At 59.6% G+C, this 21,992-nt stretch overlaps 1 protein-coding gene across 1 annotated transcript in view; it reads left to right on the top strand.

Annotated features, from left to right (window-relative positions):
- Nucleotides 1-2,646: 2,646 nt before the first annotated feature.
- Nucleotides 2,647-21,992, top strand: part of MGAT5B (alpha-1,6-mannosylglycoprotein 6-beta-N-acetylglucosaminyltransferase B) — a 40,463-nt gene continuing 21,117 nt past the window's right edge. The window contains exons 1-6 of the mRNA XM_004592874.2: nt 2,647-3,315; nt 6,784-6,896; nt 12,299-12,443; nt 20,006-20,121; nt 20,350-20,423; nt 21,317-21,487. Coding sequence (XP_004592931.2) covers nt 3,248-3,315; nt 6,784-6,896; nt 12,299-12,443; nt 20,006-20,121; nt 20,350-20,423; nt 21,317-21,487 — 687 coding nt within the window. The 5' untranslated portion in view covers nt 2,647-3,247. The remainder of the gene's footprint in view (nt 3,316-6,783; nt 6,897-12,298; nt 12,444-20,005; nt 20,122-20,349; nt 20,424-21,316; nt 21,488-21,992) is intronic.

The raw sequence follows: 21,992 nt of genomic DNA, 5'->3' as shown, positions 1-21,992 counted from the left end.
TCCTCTGAAGGTGTGAGCGCAGGGGTCTCCCTGAAGGTGTGAGCGCAGGGGTCTCCATGAGGGTGTGAGCGCAGGGGTTCCTCTGAAGGTGTGAGGGCAGGGGTCTCCCTGAAGGTGTGAGTGCAGGAGTTCCCCTGAAGGTATGAGGGCAGGGGTCTCCACGAAAGTGTGAGGGCAGGGGTTCCCCTGAAGGTGTGAGGGCAGGGGTCTCCATGAAGGTGTGAGCACAGGGGTATCCATGAAGGTGTGAGGGCAGGGGTCTCTGTGAAGGTCTGCATGTGGGTGTGTTATCTGGAAGCTGCTGTTGAGGGTGAGTGTCCTTCCAGAGGCCCATGTGTGAAAGGTATAGTCCCCCAAGTCTTTATTATTATAATTTTAACAGTTTATTTAACTCAGAAGCAAAATTACAGAGAGACAGGTGAGGGGAGACACACAGAAATCTCCCACCCACTGGTTCACTCCCCAGATGGCTGCAACAGCCAGAGCTGAGCCGATCTAAGACCAGGTCTCCCCGAGGGTGCAAGGGCCCCAGGGCCGTCCTCTACTGCTTTCCCAGGCTGTAAACAGGGAGCTGGATGGGAAGAGGAGCAGCCGGAACTTGAACCAACTCTGTAGGCAGTGGCTCTGCTTACCATGACATGTCACCGTCTCCACCACAGCCTCATGTTACTGGCACTAAGGGAGTCAGTCAGTTTTGGTGTTTGGAAATGGGGTTTTGATATCTAGATTATGTCATTTTGATAGAATCCTGGTGGCTTTATAAGTGTCCACATAGATGTGGCTCCCTGTCTCTTATCACGCCATCCTATGTCCCCTCAGGAATCTGCCAAAAGGACTTCATCAGGGACCAAGCCCAGGGGGCCTGCCTGGTTTGGAATCGTGTCCTTCCAAAGCCGTGAGCTGAAACAGACCTCTATGGCTCATCCAGTAACTGCCCTGGGCATTCCATCACAGCAACAAAAAGTAAGAATGGGTGACTCAGAAACACTGACGGGGATGGGAGGGCAGTGACTGGGACTTTATTTTATTTTTTAAAGATTTATTTATTTTTATTACAAAGTCAGATGTACAGAGAGGAGGAGAGACAGAGAGGAAGATCTCTGTCCAATGATTCACTCCCCAAGTGACTGCAACGGCTGGTGCTGTGCCTATCCGAAGCCGGGAACCAGGAACCTCTTCCAGGTCTCCCATGTGGGCGCAGGGTCCCAAGGCTCTGGGCCATCCTCTACTGCTTTCCCAGGCCACAGGCAGGGATCTGGATGGGAAGTGGAGCTGCCGGGATTAGAACCGGCGCCCATATGGGATCCCAGGGCGTTCAAGGCGAGGACTTTAGCCGCTAGGCCATGCTGCTGGGCCCAGTAACTGGGACTTGAACCTGTGCCCATAGAGGGTGCTAGCGCTTTAAGAAGAGACATAACCCACTACACCACAGCACCAGCTCTGCAAGAGCCACCTTCTAAGTCCCGGCCTCCAGCTCAGGCTAGTTTATTCTGCCCTCCACCCTTGCTCCCTGTCACAATCCACACCAGAGAGGGCCATGTCCTCTAAGGAGGCCCATTGGCATAAAATGCCAACGGGGGGGGCGGGGGGTAAGGCTGACCCTCTGAGCTTGTAGGAGACACATGCATACACAGGCCTCTTGGCTCTGGCCCTGACAGCCAGGGATGACAGTTTGGCTAGACTGAGTGGCAGGTGGCGCCAACCCAAGCAGCCCAGCAGCAAGCCTAGCTAAGTCGGCCTCTGCATGCCACCTGATGTGTCACTCCTCTGCATGTAGCCCGGTCAGCCCGCCCTTACCGATGCGAATCTGCTGTCACACAGGAATCCGCCAACAACAATTTATCACCCGTTTGCACGTTGGCAGGGAGCGAGGCGATGAGATCATGGAACGTGGGGCAGGTGGATGTTGAGACTGGCAGGGAGCATGAGTCGCTGCTGAGAAGTGGCTCCCGGAGAAGGGCTGGAGCGGGGCAGGACAGAGAGCCAGGGTGCGTGGAGGGTGTGTGTGTGTGTGTGTGTGTGTGTTGGGGGGTGGTGAACGGTGGTCCTGGGGCCGACGCAGGAGAAAAAACAAACAAAATCCTTTCAGCCGACAGTTAGCCGGCTCTCCTTTCACCTGTCACCCTTGCCCCACGTGCAGTCAAGTTCAACTTCACTCAAACATCTGCTGCTGCTCCGGGCTCCACAGCGGCACACAGGTCTCCAAAGTGTCCAGTGTGGGGAGGGCACGTGGACGCGCCAAGACTGGACGCCTACAGTGTTTACAGCTAGGCCAACCCCTGGGAACCCAGGCCCACGCAGCGAGCCCCCTTGCCTCAGGTTCCAGGCCTGAGCGCCAAAACCAGCTTAGGAGGAGCCGAGGGAGTTTTTGACCCACTTGGTCAGGCGCGATCAGAACGCGTGTGCGGCAGCTGGAGCCCAGGGCCCTAGGGGTAGCAGAGGCACTGGAGGGACGGCCCGGGCGCACCCAGGAAGGCAAGGGGTCCGTGGCCCGCCGCAGGGGCTGGACCAGAAGCCGCCTCGCCCACGGGGAGGCGCCAGGGCCTTCTCCGGCCCTCGGCGGGGAAGCGCAGAGCCGGGCCGCGGGCGCGAGGTGGCGCCGGCGCGCCGGGGAAGCGCGGCGGCCGCTCCCGGCCGCCTCAGCCAGCGCTCGGCCGCCTCCTCCGAGGAAACAATGCGGCTCCTGCGGGCGTAGCGCGGCGCGGGATCGGGCGCCGGACACCCGAGCGCGGGCGGCTGAGGCGGGAGCGAGCGGGCGGGCGCCGGGCGCGCCTCGCAGAGGGCCATGGGCGCGGCGCGGCGCGGGGCCGGGGGCCGGCGCGGCCCAGAGGCGCTGCGGGCCCGGGACCGCCTCTAGCCGGCACCGGGGATGCGGGCGCCCTCCACGGGGTGCCCCTCTACGCGCCGGGGCGCCGTCCCGCCCTGCGAGCGAGCGAGCCCGAGCTAGCAGACGCGCGGCCGGCGGTCTGGGGGCGCGCCGCCTTCCGGCCCCTAAAATGTGAGCGGGGAGGGGGAGGAGACGCTGAGACGGCCCGGCTGGGCGCCCTCGCCGCCCTCCGGCAGCCGCGCCGCCCGGTTCCCCGCCGCCCAGGCCGCGCGCCACCCGCGGGCGGCGGCCCGAGCCGTGAGGCCACCGCGCCCCGCACCCTGAGCTGAGGCGGGTTCGAGGCCCCGACTCGTGGAGAGCCTGACCCAGGACGGTGCGTCCTGCCTCACCCGCGGCTGCTCGCCCGGACAAGTTCGAACCATGATCGCGGTCAACCCCGATGGGAAAATAATGGTCAGGAGATGCCTGGTCACCTTGAGACCCTTTCGGTAAAGTTCTCGCCCCGGGGGCGCGGGGGAGGGGTGGGTGAGCACAGTTCCCCGAGAGGGGGAGCGTCCGGGAGGCTGAACAGGCGGCAAGGGCCTCTGGGACCGGAGCCGGACAGAGTCGGGGTACAGGTGGGAGGGGTGTATGAATCTGGGACCTGCCAGGGCTGGTGGGGGTTGGAGAGGGCCCGAAGTGCGGAGTGGGAATGGGGAGGGGACAGAGTGCATCCATGCTGTGGTTCGGCCTGGGAGGTAGTCCTAGCTAGCGTCCACCCCCCTTCTAGTCCCTGGGTCCTTCACAGTCCCATCCCAGCAGCGAAGTTGGTGCGCACGCCTGTCCCGCCCCCAGGCACTCACCTGCTCCCAGAGGGTCCTGGACGCTGGGAAGTGAGAATTCCCTTCCACTGGGGATTTGCCTCTGGACGCTGGATGGGGGAATGGGGGTTTCGGTGGCACTTGGGGAGCCCCGCAACACTCACACCTCAGGCCCCCCAGATCCAGTGGTTTTCTACCTCAGCCTCTCCAAGCCAGGCCAGGCTGGGGAGGGGTGCGGTGCAGGGTAAGGAGGGTGCTGAGGGTGTGGCGGGACTGACCCAGTCTCCAGGTCTTTTCAAGTCGGGGTTGTGGGTAGCTTCCTGAGACAGAGGGGGATCTGGCTGGCCAGGGAGGGTGTGGAAAGGCGTGGAGAGCTGGGGGTCCCTGAGGGTAGGGCGGTTGCTGATGGGGGCTGGCTTGGTGCCTGTGGGAAGCAGGGCTGGCAGTGCCAGCCCTGGGAAGCGCTTGACTCTTGCTAGCACAGGCGCCCAGGACTCCAGTACCATGGACAGCACTCAGCCGGATTGGCTTCTCTGGAGTCCCCCCCTCTCCCACTCTGGGGCTCCCCACCATGAGGGTCCCCCTGAGGGTCTCCCTGTGCAGTCCGGGGTCCTGCAACCATCAGCGAAGTCCTCCAGTCCCTTTCAGAGGTTAGGGCAGGGAGCCTCCCATCCTGTCTCCTCAAGGCTGGCTGGGGATGTGCTGCTCGCCTGGAGCAGGGCCCATGGGTTCTGTGCGTGCTCCTAGATGGTTGCCTGGAGAGTGCATCGGGGTAGAAAACACCATGTTCACTCAAATCCGCCATGGATGCCCCGGCTGCCAGGGCTGGAGTCTGGCAGAGCGAGAGACACAAGATGAAGTGAGTTGGGAGCTTCAGGCTCTAGGCGCAGGCGCCTCTCGCATGGCAACCAGCCTGGGAACCCCCGCTGTAAATACAGCTGTGTGGAGGGCCAAGGGACTGTAACTGGGGGCATCCTCCCCTGTCCTCAGGCTTGGGGACACCAATGGCTGATACCTCCTAGGTTCCCCCGGCTGCTCTCCTAAGGCCAGGCTGGCTTCCTGAAGGACACAAGGTGTGAACCCTACCCCTGGGCTTGGAGGGGTCCTCATCCTCCCTGGCTGCCAGAGGCCTGGGTAGCTCTTTCCTGCCTTGGGTTCTGCCCCTCTGGCTGCGGCAGCTTCCTTGAAGGACGGGCTGGGAAAATTGTTGTGCTTTTTATTTTCTTCTGCAATTATGTGTTTTCTTTAATGGACCAAATTTTAATTAAATACTGCTCTGCCAGCCTCAAATAATGAAGATTAAAATGCAGAAAGCAAGCCTTGCATTAAGATACAGGCAAGCATGGGGCCTGGGGGGGGGCAGGGAGCAGAGGGGGGAACTTGTCAGACTCCACATCAGGTGGGGTTCTTTGGTCCAGTCTGGAACGGGGTGGGGATGGCTTCCTCTCCAGCCCGGCCAGTCAATCACATCTTCTCACAGGTTCTCAGTCCCAGAGCAGCCGCCCCCTCTGGCCTTCCCTGTGGCTGTGCTGACAGCTCTGTCCTATCGGGGAGCTGCCGCTGGAACAGCAGGGGGAGAGCCTGTGCTGGACTCAAGGGGGCTTCTACGCCTTATCCCTAGCTGTCCTCCTGGGCACATCCCAGGCAGGGCCCCTGCGGATAGCCAGTAACTGTACTGAAGGAACAAGTGTGGCCGTGTTTTGACTGCCCCCTCCTGAGACCCAGCACCTGCACCTGTGTGGCACCTGGTGCCCTGAGCAGACAAGCAGATGTGCACTGCTCAGCAGAAACGTGCGTGTGGACGGTGGCCAAGCGAAGAGGCATGTGGGTGCATGGGGGGCCATGTGCCCCGCGCTGGAGAGCTTAGCACCAGGAGTGGTAGGGAGCACATGGCCGCTCCCAAGAACCCTGCTGAGGAGATGGCCACCCAAGTTAATGGTTGGTACAGCGGCAGGCCTGGCTGGGTACCCTGAGGGCCCCACGTGGTTGATAGCACCCTGGAGGGTCTCGGCTGGACCACTGCCTCGCTCTCTCGCTGGCCTCAGGCCCTGTTGTTTGCCACATGTGCAGGCTTCTCATGCCTCAATGTCACTGGAGCACCTGCTCCAGCAGACTGCCTGCCCCTCTCCCAGAACATCTGGCTCAGAAAGTTGGGGTGGGGGCTCCAGTTGGAGGCTGTCACCCGCTAGCAGCCTGGGTGCTGTCTCAAGGCGAGGAATTTCTCAGCTCAGTGCCCGTAGACGAGAATCCTGCTCCCCTGTGGCCTCTGTGCGACTTCGGCCCGTTCCTCCTTTGCTCCCTCCCTTCCACCTTCCCTCCACCCCTCCTCTTTCCCTTCTCTCCTTCCTTCCTTCCTTTCTTTTTAAACTTTAATTTGGTTTATTTGCAAAGCAGAGTGACAGAGAGGAAGAGACACAGAGAGACCTTCCATCTGCTGGTTTTCTCCCAGAATGGTGCAACAGCCAGAGCCGAGCCAATCCAAAGCTGGGAGCCAGGAGCTTCTTCATGGTCTTGCCTATGGGCAGCAGAGGCCCAGGGACTTGGGCCATCTTCTGCTGTCTGCCCAGGTACATGGGCAGGGAGCTGGCTCAGAGCAGGGGCTGATCCTGTGACCATAGCAGGTGATATTGCAATCTGCAGTGCTGCGATCCCATCTGGTCACTGCTTCAGATCCCAGCTGCTTCATTTCCAACCCAGCTCTTGTTAATGTGTCTGGAAAAGCAACAGAGGGTGGGTCAAGAAGCCCCTGCTCCCTGGCTTCAGCCTGGCCAGCCCTGCTTGCTGTGGCCCTTTGGGGAGTAAACCAGCAGATGGAAGATGGGAAGATCTCTCTGACTCTCCAACTCTCTCTCTGTAACTCTGCCTCTCAATTAAATAGAATAATAAAAAAAAGAGAGAGAGAAAAGTGGAGCAGCTGAGAATCAAATTGGTGCCCTGTGGATGCCAGTATCACAGGCAGTGGCTTAACCCCCATGCCACAGCGCCAGTCCCTGGGGCCAGTTTATTAGGGCTGACTTTCTCCATTGTCTGCAGGAGGCCCCTGGACGCTGGAGCTGAGCCCCTTCTTTTTTCTCATTGCACCTGCCCCTGGGCCTTGGTGGGTGCGGGAGACAGCGTGTCACCAGCCTTGCTGACCTACTCTGCCTCTGTCTGCAGGCTCTTCGTCCTGGGCATCGGCTTCTTCACGCTCTGCTTCCTCATGACGTCTCTGGGAGGCCAGTTCTCGGCCCGGCGCCCAGGGGAGTCGCCCTTCACCATCCGTACAGAAGGTATCTGGGTAGGCCCACGGGGATCGCGTGTGGGTAGAAGAAACAGGAGCTGAGCCCCGTGGGGGGGGCTTCCTGGGCCTCCGCCCCAGGCCAGGCCTCCCAGCCACCTCCTTGATAGGTATGTGTGAACTGGAGCTTCATGGCACGCTTCAGCTCTGGCCCAGATTCCTGGGGTCTCCTAGCTCCCATGTGGCCTGAACTGGGGTGCTGGCAGGGGGTTCACTAAGACTCTGGGTGGGGCTTTTGGGACTGCGCAGGGGGGCCTGTGAGCTTCCCCCTGCCCCCCTGGGGTGGGGGGGACTTAGCTGGGTCACTTCCCTGTCCCTGGTCATCATTGTCACAGATATCCCAAGTGGATGGGTGCTTGAGGGCACTTATTAAGCCATCTGGTTTCCCGTCTTCAAATTCAATACTTCAGTTTAGTACACACTTCGTCCAACTTGCAAAAGCTCCCAGAAGAAATCTCACACTTATTAGTCATTCAAGCCCTAGTGTGAGTTAATTTATCCCAGCTCTGGTTCACAAAGCTGCCTGAGTCTCTCCAAGCATGCGTGTTCCCTGAGCTGGTGCTGAGGCGACACCCCCTCCCCCAGGCTGAACACGTGAGGATGTGTCAAAACCAGGGAGGGCCCTGGTGGCACCCAGCAGACCAAGCACCCCTAAATGCTGAGTGGAAGTGTGGATCTCAGCGGGGATGAAGGGGGGACACCACAGAGAAGGGTGTCGGACAGAGGAGCGAGAGGAGCATGGCATGCGTGGCTTCGTCATGCTGCTGCGGGTGGTCAGTGGTTGCTGGTGTGAGGCTTCTGTGAATGGCAGTGCTGTGAATGTCCTGGCGCGCATCTTTGGTGGGCAGGAGGTGGTCGTGGCAGCGCTTTGGAGGACTGGAGTTGCTCGGTCCCCTGCGTGTTGTCCCCTTAGCGCTCAGATCTGCTTGATCCAAGCTGAAGTCTTTTCGTGTTTCTCAGGCCTCTGGGCTGGGAACCAGGTGCCTGGGATACAAAGCGAGGGGCTTGGAGGAGGTGAGCCAGGAAGAAAGGGGAGGAGGGAGCCCCCAGTTCTCCTGGTCCCCTGGGACTCCTTCATGCCCTGGATCAGAAGAGACATAAGGCAGGCACACGGCAAGGGTTTGCACTGTGGCTTTAAAATCCAGACCTGAGGCTGGCATCGTGGTGTAGTGGGTGAAGATGCCACCTGGGAAGCTGTTTTGTGTTCCGGCTGCACCACTTCTGTTCCAGCTCCCTGATGGTGCACCTGGGGAGGCCAGAGAGGCCCCTGCACACCCACATGGGAGACTCGGAGAAAGCCTCTGGCTTCTAGCTTTGGCCTCGCCCAATTCTGCTGATCATTGCAGTCACTGGAGAGTGAACCAGCAGATGCAAGATTTCTCTCTCTCTGACTTTCAAATAGATGCATACATCTTTAAACAAATAAAATCCAGATCTGGCAAGAGACCCCCTCAAGCCATCCCCCACACTGACCTGGGGCAGCTATGCAGAAATCCCAGCAGATGCCTGCGGGAGGGGGGTGGGCAATGGTGAGCCTGAGGGGGTCCCCAGGAGCTGTGGGCCAGGGCTGGGTTGTAGGCAGTGCAGGTCAGCAGGGTCTGAGGAGTCCAGGGAGGTGGGCTCTCACTGCAGGTCGGATGGCAAGAGAGGGGTCAAGGCTCCTGGGAGAGGGCAGCGGCCTGGAACAGCATCACAGCTGAGTGCCCGGAGGCCCTGTGTGCCCAGGCCGCTGTGTGATTAGTAACAAAGCGTGCCGGCTTGGGGTAGCCGTGACGGAGAGGGGTGCTTCATGGGGTCACCCTCTCTCAGCCTCGGGTAGGGGTGGCTGTTTTTGTGTTTTCTTTCATTTTTAGTTATTTATTTGAAAGTCAGAGTCACAGAGAGAGAGGAAGACAGAGTTCTGTTTACTGGTCCACTCCTCAGATGGCCACAGTGGTCGGAGCTGGGCCAGCCAAAGCCAGGAGTACCTGGGCCATCTTGTGCTGCTTTCCCAGGTGCATTAGCAGGGAGCTGGATTGGAAGTGGAGCAGCCGGGACTTGAACTGTTACCCATATGGGATCTAGGCTTTGCGTTGGCGGTTTTACTTGCTACGCCGCAATATCGGCCCCTGAGCAGGGAGATTTTGGCTGCTTCCTCCCTACACCCTTCTCCCACCTTCTGGCCTCTGCCTTCTCTCCCCCAGGCAGGAGCTGGCTGTCCTCAGACAGACTGTGCTGTGTTTAGCTGTCTTGTGTCTCAGGTCAGCCCAGCATGGCTGCCCCGAGCATCCCTTTAGCTTGACCCTGGGAGATCTCCAGGCTCCGCAGCCCTGCTCCTCCCAGGGCTTCTGTCTTCGTGGCTGGCAGCCATGGGGGCACAGGTCTAGGAGTCCCACAGGGCCGGCTCCGTCTCCCTCTGCCCAGCCCTCTACTAGTGTTTGCCATGGCGCTGGGTGGTAAGCCGCGTGCCATGTTCTGTATCTGTGCTGACCCAGTCACAGTCCCCTCCTTGGCTGCCGAGGGGCTGGGGGAACTCGCCTGTGGTTTCTGGAAGCTACTGGAAGGCAATGGTAAGAAGTCAGGGTTGGGACAAGAAAGGGGGCCAGGGGGGTGGGGGAGTAGGAGAGACCAAGACAGCAGTGGCATCTGGGGGGCAGGAGTTGCCTCTGGATGTCAGTGTGAGGTTCCTGCAGGGCTCAGCATTCTTTATTTATATGAAAATACAAGGGAGGTGGTTTCAGCTCTGAGAGTGATTGCTGAGCCTCCTTCAGCAACTAACCAATGTTAGCCTGGTGGCTTGGAAACCGAATGGCCTACTTGCCAAACCTTCCCTTGCCAGTGGTGGCACCAAAGCAGTGAGTCCCACCGGGGAGAGGGTTCTTGCCTGCTCCAGGCCACACCGCAAAGTTCCTGCTCCCTCATCCTGGGATTTGAGCAGGGTTCAAGGCAAGGGTCTGTGATGGTGAGGTTCGGCCCAGGGGCAAGGCAGAATGTAGGCAACAAGGAGGGGAAGAGGAAGCTTGGGCTGGACGGGCAGACAGACAGGCCAGCAGGGAGCCAGGGAGAGGCACTGCAGGGAGCTCCATGCCACCCTGGAAACTGGGGCACAGGCTCGCAGCCACTGTGTTTACAGGAGCCAGCTGCTGGGTCAGCAGGCTCAGAGCCCGGCCTGCTCAGTGGCCCTGATCCTGGGGTGTCCAGCCCTGATCCTGGGGTGCCCCTTCCATTCCTTCGAATTAGGGAACCCCGGGAAGGTCAGGGAAGCTGTACCGCGCCCATCAGCTCCCCACAAAGCAGGAGGTGCCCCTGGGGTTGTCAGGCACCCTCATCCTGCTTGATGGACAGCTGTCGCTCTTTTTTTTTTTTACTTCGTTCTCTGGTTGGAAGCCAGGTGTGGACTTGGGTGATGAGCTTGGGTGGAGCTGTCAGGAGAGAGCAAAGTGTCAGCTTGAGCCCTTGCCCCCAGTTCTAAGGTGGAAAGAAGGGAGGGGGCTATTGGTTGACCAGACAACTGACCAGCTGGGTGTGTGAGTGGGAGTGGTGGGGGCAGGGGAGAACCCTGGACAGGGTCGGGAGGTAGGCAGACCATCGCTGCTCTAGCTGTTGGGTGGGCAGGAGCCAGAGCTGGGGGTCCTGTCTGGCCATCTTCCTCAATGGCCAATACAGCTATGTTGGGTGGGTTGTCTTGGCTGGCACCATCCCTCCCTCTTTCTCTGCTTCTTTTATTTGTTCCTGGAAACCAAGGGCCCCAGCCAGTGTCCAGCTGGTCTAGGTCAGACTATGAGGGACCCTGGCCAACTCTAGGCCCCCTTTTGAGTGGTTCAGCTGGCAGGGAGCTAGGACCCAGCCTGGAGGTGACATATTGGAGTGGAAAAACAAGGGGGGCAGGGATATGCAAGGGGTCATAGTAGCTCTGCAGTGTCCTCCCTCTCCTCGCAGGCCCCCTGCCTGCCCCACTCCTCTGTCCCTCCTCGCCTCTCTTCTCTGTGACCTACCACACACTTGCTCCTACCACCATGTGGTCCTAAGACACGGGCCTGCATGTCCTGTGGGGCTGGGGCACCCGCAGGCTCTGTCCCCCTGTGGGGTCTGTGTATCCTCATTCCGTCCTGAGCCGCAGGTGCTGTCGGTGCCCACACCCTCGGCCCCCGCAACCCCAAGGCCTTCAGTTGTCAACACTTAGCATGCTGCTTTGCCCAGGAGCTTCGTTTAGATGCCCTGTGGCAAGCAGAAAGTGCTGGACACGGCTGTCCCTGAGATCAGCCATCAGCAGGTGACCCGAGGGAGAAGGAGTACAGGTGCCCCAGCTCTCCCTCCCCATGCTCTCCCTGGCTCCTGGCCTCGCTGGCTGGCCAGGCTCCTGTTGGCCAGGTAGTCACCCCTGCCCTTGCTGTCTCTCTCCCCAGTGCCTCCTCCCACTCGCCCCACATCACCTCCCCGATGAACTACCCGTCTGCCTTTGAAACTCAGGGTTTGAGGTCTGCTTTGGGGAGCCCAACCCAACTTCACCTCTGTTTGGGTAGCAGGGCTGCAAGGAGGGGCTCAGGTCTCTTGGTGACCTGGCTTATTCGTTGAGGGGGTAGGTGGAGCCCAGTTTTAGGGTGCAGGGGGCTGTGGGGGCTCCTATGGGCTGATGGAGACTGCAGAAGGCAGAAGCCCAAGGCAGTGCGCCTGGCTCTTACGCAGGTGCATGCGGTGCTGCTGCGGGCAGTGACTCGTTTTCATCTGGTTCTGTTCCCTCGGTCTCCCCTGCCTGGGCTGGGAGCGAGGGAGGGGAGGCACTTTGCCCAGGTGGCCTTGGGCACCCAAAAACCAGCGTGAAAGTCAGACAAACTTACGGTTTCCTGCCCTGGGGGCTTGCAGGAGTGAGGCTGGGAAGGGATGCAGTGGGTTGGGGGCTGGGGAACTACAGGGTCCTAGACCCCTCAATCATAGTTCCTGTGTGAGAATCCCAAGCAAAAGACAAACACCTGGGCCCTGGAGATTTGAATCTGCAAATCTAGGCTGTGGCCCTGATCACCAGAATTTTAACAGCCCCGGCTGCTGGTGGGTGATTGATGGACAGTCCCCATCTGGAAGTTCTGTGTGAAGCTTGGTGTTGGGGACTCTGGTGTTGCTAGGCCTTCCCTGCCATCTCGCAGATCCAACGACAGTTGGAGCCCAAGCTCACCTCAGAGATGCTATCTGGAGTTCCATTTTACAGTCATCAAAATTGAGACCCAGAGGGGCAGAGAAAGGAGCCCAGGTAGCAGAGCTGGGAAGCAGCAGGGAGGGCTGCCCCCACCCTCACTCCCACCCAGCATCACAGCTAGTGCTGCCCCAGGGTTACCTACCATGGGAGCGACGGGCAGGGTGTAGAGATGGCCAGGCCTTGAGCGGGGCTGGCACCCGACAGTCCCCTCCCTCTGTCCACAGTGATGGGGGGGCCCGAGTCCCGGGGCATCCTCCGCAAGATGAGTGACCTGCTGGAGCTGATGGCAAGGCGCATGGACGCACTGGCCAGGCTGGAGAACGGCAGTGAGCCGCGGCGGGCCACCAGCCACAGGCATTCAGCAGACAGGTGAGGGGGCACCGGGGGCTGGAGAGGGGTGTGGAGAGGAGGGGGCACATCCCTGGGTGGGCTGGAGGTCCAGCCTCACATTGCACACCCCGAGCTTGGCCTGAGAGGCTGCAGGCCATTCGCCCTCGTTTCTATTAAGCTGCAGGAAACGCGGAGGCCCCGGGAGCAGCCAGAGCGCCGGGCGCCACTGTCCAGGCTCAATGACAGCTGGCGATCGTCATGCCTGCTTTCCTCTCTTCCTAAACAAAATGTCGCACAAACGCTGTAGGCTGGAGACAAGCACCTTCCGGAAGCTGGCCCCGCTTCCTGTCCCGTCCACAGCCCTCTCCCACGGGTATACGGGCATGCATCATCTTGGGAGGGTGTGGTCCTTGGGGGCTTCACAGGAAGAAGCACTCAGACATGGGTTGCACCTGTGGGGTCTTTTCCAGCTTGATTTTGAGTTCTGTCATTAGAAGGGGAGCATGGGTGGACGCTGGGCCATTTAGTCAAAGCAGAATTCCCTGCTTTTTTTTTTTTTGAGAGGCAGGAAGACAGGGAGAGAGATCTTCCACCCACTGGCTCACATCTCAAATGCCAGTTGGGCTGGCCAGGCCAGAGCCAGAAGGTGCAGGCTCAGTCTGGGTTGCTCATGTGAATGGCCGGACCAGCACCTGCTGTCTCCCAGGGTGCTGGCTGTAGGAAGCTGGAGTTGGTAGTGGAGGTGGGATTTGAACCCGGTCACTCTGCTACAACATAGGGGCATCCCAGGTGGGGTCTTACCTGTCAGGATCGTGTGCTTCTCCTGGTTCATTTGTTCTAAATGTTCCCCTCCCAAGAGCCTGTGCCACTCCTGCAGCCCTGGCCCCGCCTCAGTGGTGTTCCAAGGCTCAGCGGCCCTGCGCCCTCATGGTGTTCCAGGGCTCAGCGGCCCTGCCCCTTATGGTGTCCCAGGGCTCAGTGGCCCTGCCCCCTCATGGCGTCCCAGAACTCAGCGGCCCTGCCCCTTATGGCGTCCCAGGGCTCAGTGGCTCTGCCTCCCATGGCGTCCCAGGGCTCAGCGGCCCTGCCCCTTATGGCGTCCCAGGGCTCAGCGGCCCTGCCCCCTCATGGCATCCCAGGACTCAGCGGCCCTGCCCCTCAAGTATCAAGGGATGTCCTGGACCTATTGGTTCTGCGCCTTTTCCCTGCTGAAGGCCACACGTGGAGCCCATGCCTGGTGAGCGTTTGCAGAAAGCCACTCCTCAGCCACACAGTGGTGTGGGGACTGGGACTTGGGGCCCCTTGGAGTGTGGAGCTGTGCCACATGGGAGGTCTCGGTGCCAAGTGAAGGCTGGGAGCCCCCGTCGGACCTGGGGGGGCAGTGGTAGTGTTGGAGGGACCCCCAGCTTGTGTGCAGGATCCATTGCTATGTGGTCTGCCTGGACAGAGCTGGGGGCCATGATGCCCATCACCAACTGGCCTTGCCAACTACACCAAGGTGCTAGGTGCCCAGGCAGGGTGGGGGTGGCCCGAGATGGCAGTGTTTGCTCACCCTGAGCGCCTGGCATTGTTGCAGCCACACGGCTGCCTCTGAGCTGCTGCAGTTCCAGCAGGGAGCAGACATCCACATAGACAAGTTCAGCTGCTTGCTCAAGGTTGAGAGCTGGTGGCTGGGCCTGACTTGGGGTGTCAGCTGGCTGACTCCATGCCCTGGGTCTCTGTAACCTCCATAATCTTGACTGCCATCTGTCAGCCTATTCATCTGTTCAGTTCGTGTGGTTTAGTTTTTACTAACCACTCCTGTTGGCTCGCTCAGAGAGATCAAGCCTTTGTCAGACCTGTGTGCTTGCTGTTGTAACATGGGCACTGGGAGTCGAATTGAATTGAGCCACAAGGCTCCTGGGGTTACAGGAAATTGGGGCAGTGCCCCCTGCCCCCGAGACTTTACATTCCCCAGAATGAATGAAAGGAACCAGCTCAGGAAGCCTGTCGGGTCCCTGGTAGGCAGTGACGGCACTGCCAGATGCTGGCCTTGTTGAAAGAGAGAAGTGAGGTTGCCTTCGTGCCCCCGAGTGCTGGAAAGGGGGTGTCCAAGGGCGGTGTGGGGGCTTGGCTGTGAGTGAGGGGAAGCAGCTGGCCCCACGCAGAGATGGAGTGGTAGGTGCAAAGGGACAGGGGCACACCTGGTGCCTGGTGCGTTGAAAGGTGGTGAGGGATGGTGGAGGCCGCAGGACGCTATTCTGAGAGCTGCGTGGAGCGGCTGGGCTTTCTGTTTTTAAAGACCCCCTCTGGCTGCTGCATGAAAAACAGATTGGCTAAGTAGCAAGAGGAGAAGCAGAGGGTGGGGCCAGGGAAGCAGAGATGCAGGCCCCTGGGGACCCCTGTGGGACAGGAGACTGACCTTCCTCTCCACCCCTCTGTGTGTGGGGAGCCCACCTCCTCCACGCTGTCTGGCCCCTTCCCGCTATGGCTCCACCGTTCTCCCTCCATCCAGCCCCTCATCCTTCTGGCTGCTCCTGCCCACAGGTGTTTGCCAGGGCAGAGCAGAGCAACTGGGAGACCTCAGCCCCTGACCCCAGGCTGCCTCCTTGGGCTGGGGCTGTCACAAAACCTTCCAGGTGTCTCTGTTTTTTTCCAGGCCTGGCCCGTCCTTCCCACCGCCCCCCCGCCCCGCCTTTGCTGTCCTCCAGGGAAGAGGTGTGACTTGAGGGTAGAGGGAGTGCCACCTCCTGGCTCCATCCCAGGAAACAATGCCCATCCATCACGGGCAGCAGCCAGTGGGCAACCAGCCCATTAGCCTCCGCAGGCAGAGCCATCCACTGCAGGGACGTTAGTGCTGCTGGGTGGGGGAGCGAGCTGGTGGGCATGCCCAGACTGTGCAGGGGCCCCAGGGCGCAGACCTGCCGGTCCCTGTCCACACTTGGGCCTTCTCCAGTGAGATGAGCTGGGACAGACAGAGCAGGACCCTGCACCAGTATCCGCTGCTGCATTGCCAGCCAACCTTCCATCTTCTGCACTGGGACATTTTCCTGCTGCCCTCCTGCTGCCCTTCCAGAAGCTTCTAGGCCACCTCCTCCCACTTGTGGCTGGTGTGTCCTCGGGGGGGAAAACACGTTTGCTATTTTAGCCTTGGAAAACATAATTAGGTAGGCAGATTTGCTGCAAACAGCATCATATTATGTATCCTGAAGCCAAATAGTAATGATCTTTGAATTTTCCATGAGGCTTCTCTTCGGAAGGGGAAAAAAATTTTCAGAAATTTGAGGTTATCTGGATGCCGGTGTGTGTGCCTTTGCCAAAGGCCGCCTGTGTGTATGCCTTGAGATGGGGCGCTCGGCAGAGCTCTGTGCTTGGAGGGGTATACCACGTACCCTGTACCGGGCAGAGGGTGGGGTCGCTGCTCAGGGCCCCCGGGAAGCGAGTTGCTGCTGTGGTCCAGGCAGAACTGGCTGGCTGCACATACGTATGGTCACAGCCCAGGACCCAGGAGTGTCCCTCTGCAGTGCTGCGTCGGAGAAGAACATGAACTTGTGGCCAGCACGTCTGAGGACAGAGCCAGTGCCCGCCGGCAAAGAGGGTGCTGGGCAGAGGCTGGCAGCCCTGCCCTGCAAGAGGCGTGCAGACCTGGAATGGTGCCCTCCTCCCGTCCCATGGGGGAATGCTGCCATCCTCCTCTGAGAGGGAGAGCCGTGAGTGCATGGAAGTCACTGTACGGAAGATGAGAGTGCCGGGGGCGGGGGCGCCAAAGTCTTTGTCTTTGGGTGGTGACTTTTTTTTTTAATTAAGAAAAAAAAGTTTCATTTACACACTCAAAAATGCTTCCTTGGGTATTCCTGCCCAGGTCTGTGCTGGCAGCAGGCAGAGTGCGGGTAGCGAGGTACAGGGTTGGTGGTGTGTACAAGGGGGGGGGGGCGGGTCAGGGACACCTTCTCTGCTCTCGTGGGCAGGATCTGGGAGCTCCAGGGCTGGCGAGGAGGGATTAGGGGATGTGGGTGACACAGCTCCCGACAGAGGCCGTTCAGGGTGGGGCTCAGTAGACTCAGGGCTCTGGCCCAGGAGACAGGGAGGTGGTCCCAGGGGAGGCCGAGAGGCCGTGGCCGTGGGGTGAGGGGGTGGCAGGGTCCCATGGGGATCCTGGCCCCCAGGCCTTGCCGCCCCCTGGCTCTTGGGCCTCCTCTTGTACTGCCCATAGAGTGACACCAACAAACACCCAAGAAGTCCAGCTCCAACTGTCCTGATGGGTGCTAAGCAGGGGCTGGGGTGGCAGACACCTCTTAAGGGACCTGCCTCTGCTGGCATACAAATCTTGTCTCCAAGTAGCGAGGCAGTGCCCAGCCCTGCCCAGCCTGCTCCAGCTAGCAGCAGGACGTGGCCAGCCATGTGCCCTCTGTGCTCGGTCATCTGTTTGGAACCCCCTCTGCCCTGCTGCCTGACCCAGCAGTATCAGGGACTCGGGGTGATGGGGCCCGGAGCAGGGACAGCCAGGGAAAGCTGACACTGGACAGGGTGGCCGGGAGCAATGGCAGATGCTGTCGGTGACACACACTGAGGAGTCCCCGGACAACTGCCGTCCCTCCTCCGGCCATTGCACCTGTGTGCATGGGCCTCGCCGTGTGTGAGCTGGCAGGCCTCTGTGTCCACACGGCTCTGTGTTTGAAAAGCAAAGTGATCAGCTTTGTAATAAAAGAACAACTCCCACGAGCTCGCCAGCCGCTGCGGGCTGGAATCGATACCTGTTAATTGAATGCAGCCCTGGTAAATCATGGGCTGGGTGTAAGAGTTAGACCCCAGGCATTCTGTGGCCACGGATCACCCTGGGGGGCTGGGTCTGAACCCAGGGCCTCCCCAGGGGACTGGCCAGAGGGGTGCAGGAGCCAGAGTGGGGTGGCACTGTTGTGTGAGTGGAACTGATGCTGGGGTAGAGTGATGACCGGAGCTGCCCCTATGGGAATCTCAGAAATGGGAGTTCTCACCAGAAGGAACCCTCCCCCTACCACGTGCTGGATGTTCACCTGCCTCTCTGCTGAGGCCCCCCTAGCTCTGGCTGTCTGAGCAGCAACTGCCCTCGAAGGTGGCAAAGGACAGAGATGGAGGCACGGCACGCAGGGCCCTAAAGGGAGGTGGGGTGAGGCAGGGGGTGCTGTCCCCAGGCTCCTCAGTCCTGGGCAGACAGAACTCTGGTCTTCGCTCTGCCAAGGGCCCTGTGCTCTGCTGTGGCCATCTGTCCGTCTAATGTGGCAGTCTCTGCCTTGCCCCCTGCCGGAAAAGGATTCTGCTCTCTAGATTCGGTTGGGAGGGGAGGTGGCCAGGGGGCTGGTGACCTCAGCAGAGACCTCCTCCCCCACTTCTTGGCACCACCTGCTGAGGGCTGTAGGTGTCAAGATGGAAAAGGCTTATTTTCGTTGAAGATCAGTCTACTTGCAATGTCCACTTTTGGGGTGGGGGCTATAGCATTCAGTCTGTAACAGAAGTCATATTTTGTAACTGCATGGCATTAAGGGTAATCCACAAATATGAGGGTTTTTTTTTTTTAAGATCTATTTCTTTGGAAGGCAGAGTTACAGAGAGAGGAGAGACAGAAAGAGGTCCTCTATCTGCTGATTCTGTTCCCAAAATGGTTGTAGTGCTTGGAACTGGGCCAGGCTGAGCTAAGAGCATGGAGCTGCTTCTGGGTTTCCCATGTGGATGCAGGGAGCCAGACTTGAACAGGTGCCCATATGGGATGCTGGCACCATAGGAGACGGTTTAATCCGCTATGCCACAAGACTGGTCCCTAGGAAGTTTTAGAACAAATTCAGACTTTTTCATGGAACCTTAACCTGCACGTACTGCACTCTGGCCCAGGTGTCACTCACCACCACCACGACGCACTGAGTCCCCCACCCGCTGGAGGCAGCTCTGCACCCACTCCTCATCCATCCCATCCCATCCTTGGCTTCCTCTCCTCCTTGGCACTTCCCAGCCTGTGGATCTGCCCTGTTTTCAGAGCTGGCCATATCCACTCCCGTTGTCATTTTGCGCAAACATCTCAGGCAGACAAGCCTAATGATACGTTCTTTGGAAATAGAAAGTGCTGTGCAAATGCTAAGTCCAGTATAATAATAGTGACGCCAAGTGATTCTGTTTTGAACAAGTTGAACTTGTTAAATCAGACAGATGCCATCTGCACTATTTAAAGCCCTTGCCAGCAATGTGTTTTATGCAAGAACGCTTATGGTAGGAAAATCGCTGAATTCCCCAGAAAGCGAAGTGCTTTGCTTTGTACCGGGGCCACTGCAGCCTCCTCTTGGGAGCCTCTCTAGTGTTTATTAGCTGCCCAGTGGTTGCCTCGTGTCTGGTCTTCACCAGCATCGTGTCCCTCAGATCCCATGGGAGCTACCACTCGAGTTCAGAGACGTGGGGTGACATCTCCGAGACCACCCAGCGGTGAAGTGGACCTGTGGCTTCCAGTCCTCTCCAGGCTATTGCTAGGCTATGTGGGGAATGGCTGACCTGGGCTTCCTTGTCTCCCAGGCGGTCAGTGACAGAATTCACCTGCCAGGAGCCTCAGCAATGGCATACTGAGTCAAGAAGCACCTGCTGTCTGTGGCGGGGGGGTGGGGGGGTGGGCAGTGATCCCCAGAGGGACTAGGGAGCATTTCCTGCTAATCTGCTGGTGGGGATGCAGGGAGGTTCCCACCAAAATGTACCGTGTGCCCAAGCATGCACCCTGGCAGTGAGAGACCCCGGGTGGGGGCAGGGCCGTGCTGCTCCCCAGGACCCTGAGCAGACCCCAAGGTCCTGCTTGCCTTTGCCAGGTGCCTGGTGCTTGGCTGTAGGGAGGGGGCATGTGGGCAGAGCAGCCTGGATTCACACTGGAGCTCCTGTGGGATACTGGCATCTCAGGCAGAGTTGGTGCCCCAGTGCCAACCCCAGAATGGTTGTGCCTTTTTTGAAAGGAAACACATCTGGAGAAATGTCGTGGCTGCAGTAGCAGGGATAAATGCTCTCTGCTGCTTCACAGTGCTGAAGTGGCCGCTGCGGGGGCATGCTGCTGCTCTCAGGTGAGGTCCTGGAAGGGCCGTGGTCCTGCACCTCTAAGTGAGGGACAGCAGAGTTTGTTTCGGTGTCAGAGCAGCGAACCAACCGTGCCTGGGTGGGAGAAGGGCTCCCTACTGTCTCCCAGCAGGGCCTGGACTCATTCTGCCCTGGCTTGCATCCCAGTTTTCCTGTCTGCTTCAGCCCCAGCACTTGCCTTCCACACACAGGGAGCATGTGTGCAGCCTGCACATGCAGAGATAAACACTCATGTGGTGAGGGTTCAGGGGCAGGGGTGAACATGTGTGCAGATCTGCCTGGCAAGCACAACCTTACCTGGGTCGGAGGCCAGTGTGCTGGATGGGGGGCAGGGCCCAGCTCCCGCCTACCCATCTTCTTCCTCCCTTTCTACCACTGGGTCCATACCGGGGATGGGGTGAGGGGGTGTGACTTGGGCTCTTGGAGCAGTACCCATCTCCATCTGGCGAAGGTCCTCCATTGGGGTTCTGGGCTCACCCCGCTTCTCCATCTGGGATAGGTCCCCCGTCGGGGTTCTGGGCTCACCCCTGCTTCTCGCCGTCCAGGTTGCCCTCGGGGGCTGGGCTCGTGGAACGGATCCAGGCCATCGCTCAGAACGTGTCTGACATTGCGGTAAAGGTGGACCAGATCCTGCGCCACAGCCTGCTCCTGCACAGCAAGGGTGGGTGCAGGGGACCACCCTGGGGACGCCTGGAGGGAGCAACTGGAGGGCTGCAGGCCTGTCTCTGCCCTTTCTGGGAAAAGCAGGGATGCTCTGAGGCCTCCAGGGAGGGTAAGGGTGTGGAAGGGGAGACAGCAGGCTGGCACCTTACAGGCAGCCGACACCAGTGGAGGCTGTGGGGGCTCCTCCCTCTGGCCAGGTCTTCAGCAAGCTTTCCTCTTCCCCCAGTGTCTGAGGGGCGGCGGGACCAGTGCGAGGCACCCAGTGACCCCAAGTTCCCTGACTGTGCAGGGAAGGTGGAGGTGAGGCCTGAGTCATGGCAGGGGTGGGGGGCTAGAAGGGGTAGGGGGTGTTTCCTCTGCTCCCCGTTGGGCTTTCCTACCAAGGGCCTCTGCCCAGCCCTGCACTCTAACCTTGGCACAAGCCAACTAAGGAACTCCATCCAGGTTTCTCATTCAGGTGCAGGACCCCAAGCACTTGGGCCATCTTCTGCTGCTTTCCCAGGTGCATTAGCAGGGAGCTGGATGGGAAGTGGAGCAGCCAGGACTAGAAGTGGAGCCCCTGTGAGATGCTGGTGTAGCAGGCCATGGCTTTACCTGCTATTTGCGGCACAACTCGAGCTCCTGTCTTCACCTCTTCCACAGGAAAGGAGCAGTGGACACACGGGCACTGTCCCACCCTCCTAGTGGCCCAGTACAGAAAGACGCAGAAATTCTGTCCTGTTCCTCCTGGCCTAGGCGCCGGCTGCATGGTTAGCTCCTCCTGCCCAGAGGACGTCTGTCCTTGCACAGCCATGAAGCCAGGGCCTTGCTGGCTCTGAAGCCCTGAGGATGGTGGGTGGGTGAGGTGGGGTGCTCCTGGCCGGCCCCTTCGGAGCCGCTAGGGTTTTCTCTGGGCAGTAAGAGCTAAGGAGGGTCAGGGAGCTGTCCAGGTCCGTGCTGCCACCCTTCCTGGCTGCTTGCCCTTTGTGTGCCAGTCTTGCCCCTACCATCTCTAGAGTCCTCGGTGCCAGATAGAGCGCTGGACTGACTTCCTGGCTCAGTTTTGCTATATCCTTCTACTTTGTCTCCAGGGCCAGCTGTAGGGGACAGGCCTGGGGGATCTTAGGGGTCCCTGGAGTAGCAGCATGCATGCAGTCTGAGGGTGTGTGGGGAGCTGTTGCCAGCCCCCTGCCCAGCCCTGGCTTTCTCCACAGTGGATGCGTGCCCGCTGGACCTCTGACCCCTGCTATGCCTTCTTTGGAGTGGACGGTACCGAATGCTCCTTCCTCATCTACCTCAGTGAGGTGGAGTGGTTCTGCCCCCCGCTGCCCTGGAGGAACCAGACGGCCTCCCGGACCCAGGCCAAACCCCTCCCCAGGGCTCAGGTAGGCCTGGGTGGGCGTGACACTGGTTTCCCCCAACTGGACAACCCAAGGCAGGGGGGATGGGGATGGGGGCTCTGCCTGAGTGAAATGGGACCGCTAGTCCTGCCAAGTGCTGGGTAGTGGGAAGCTAGCCCACCTTGTATATGCTGCTGCCCTCCCAAGGTCTACCTGAGTGGCAGGCTGAGCCCCAGAGCTGCCCCAGAATGGACTAGAATAACAGTAATCATTGCATCACTCACCCAGGGCTCTCTGTGTGCCAGGAATTCAATATGAGCTTTTACCTCCCAACGGCCCTTTGGTGATTGAATTTTACAAATGACCAGTCTGAGGCTTGGCGAGCTGGGTTTGCAGGTTCAGGACCCTTGGTCGGAGCTGACCCTGAGCAGAGCCCTTATGGCCTGCTTGTGGCACTGGATCCCTGGGCACCATCATCATGGGCAGCCTCCCTGGGAAGGATGGGGCAGACGGGCTGGGACGGACCACTGCCCGGGCACTGGGCCTTGGC

The sequence above is a fragment of the Ochotona princeps genome, chromosome 17, assembly GCF_030435755.1.
Source record: "Ochotona princeps isolate mOchPri1 chromosome 17, mOchPri1.hap1, whole genome shotgun sequence".
NCBI lineage: Eukaryota > Metazoa > Chordata > Mammalia > Lagomorpha > Ochotonidae > Ochotona > Ochotona princeps.
Note: the sequence above shows the minus strand (reverse complement) of the source record. Positions and strands in the feature narration are given on the sequence as shown.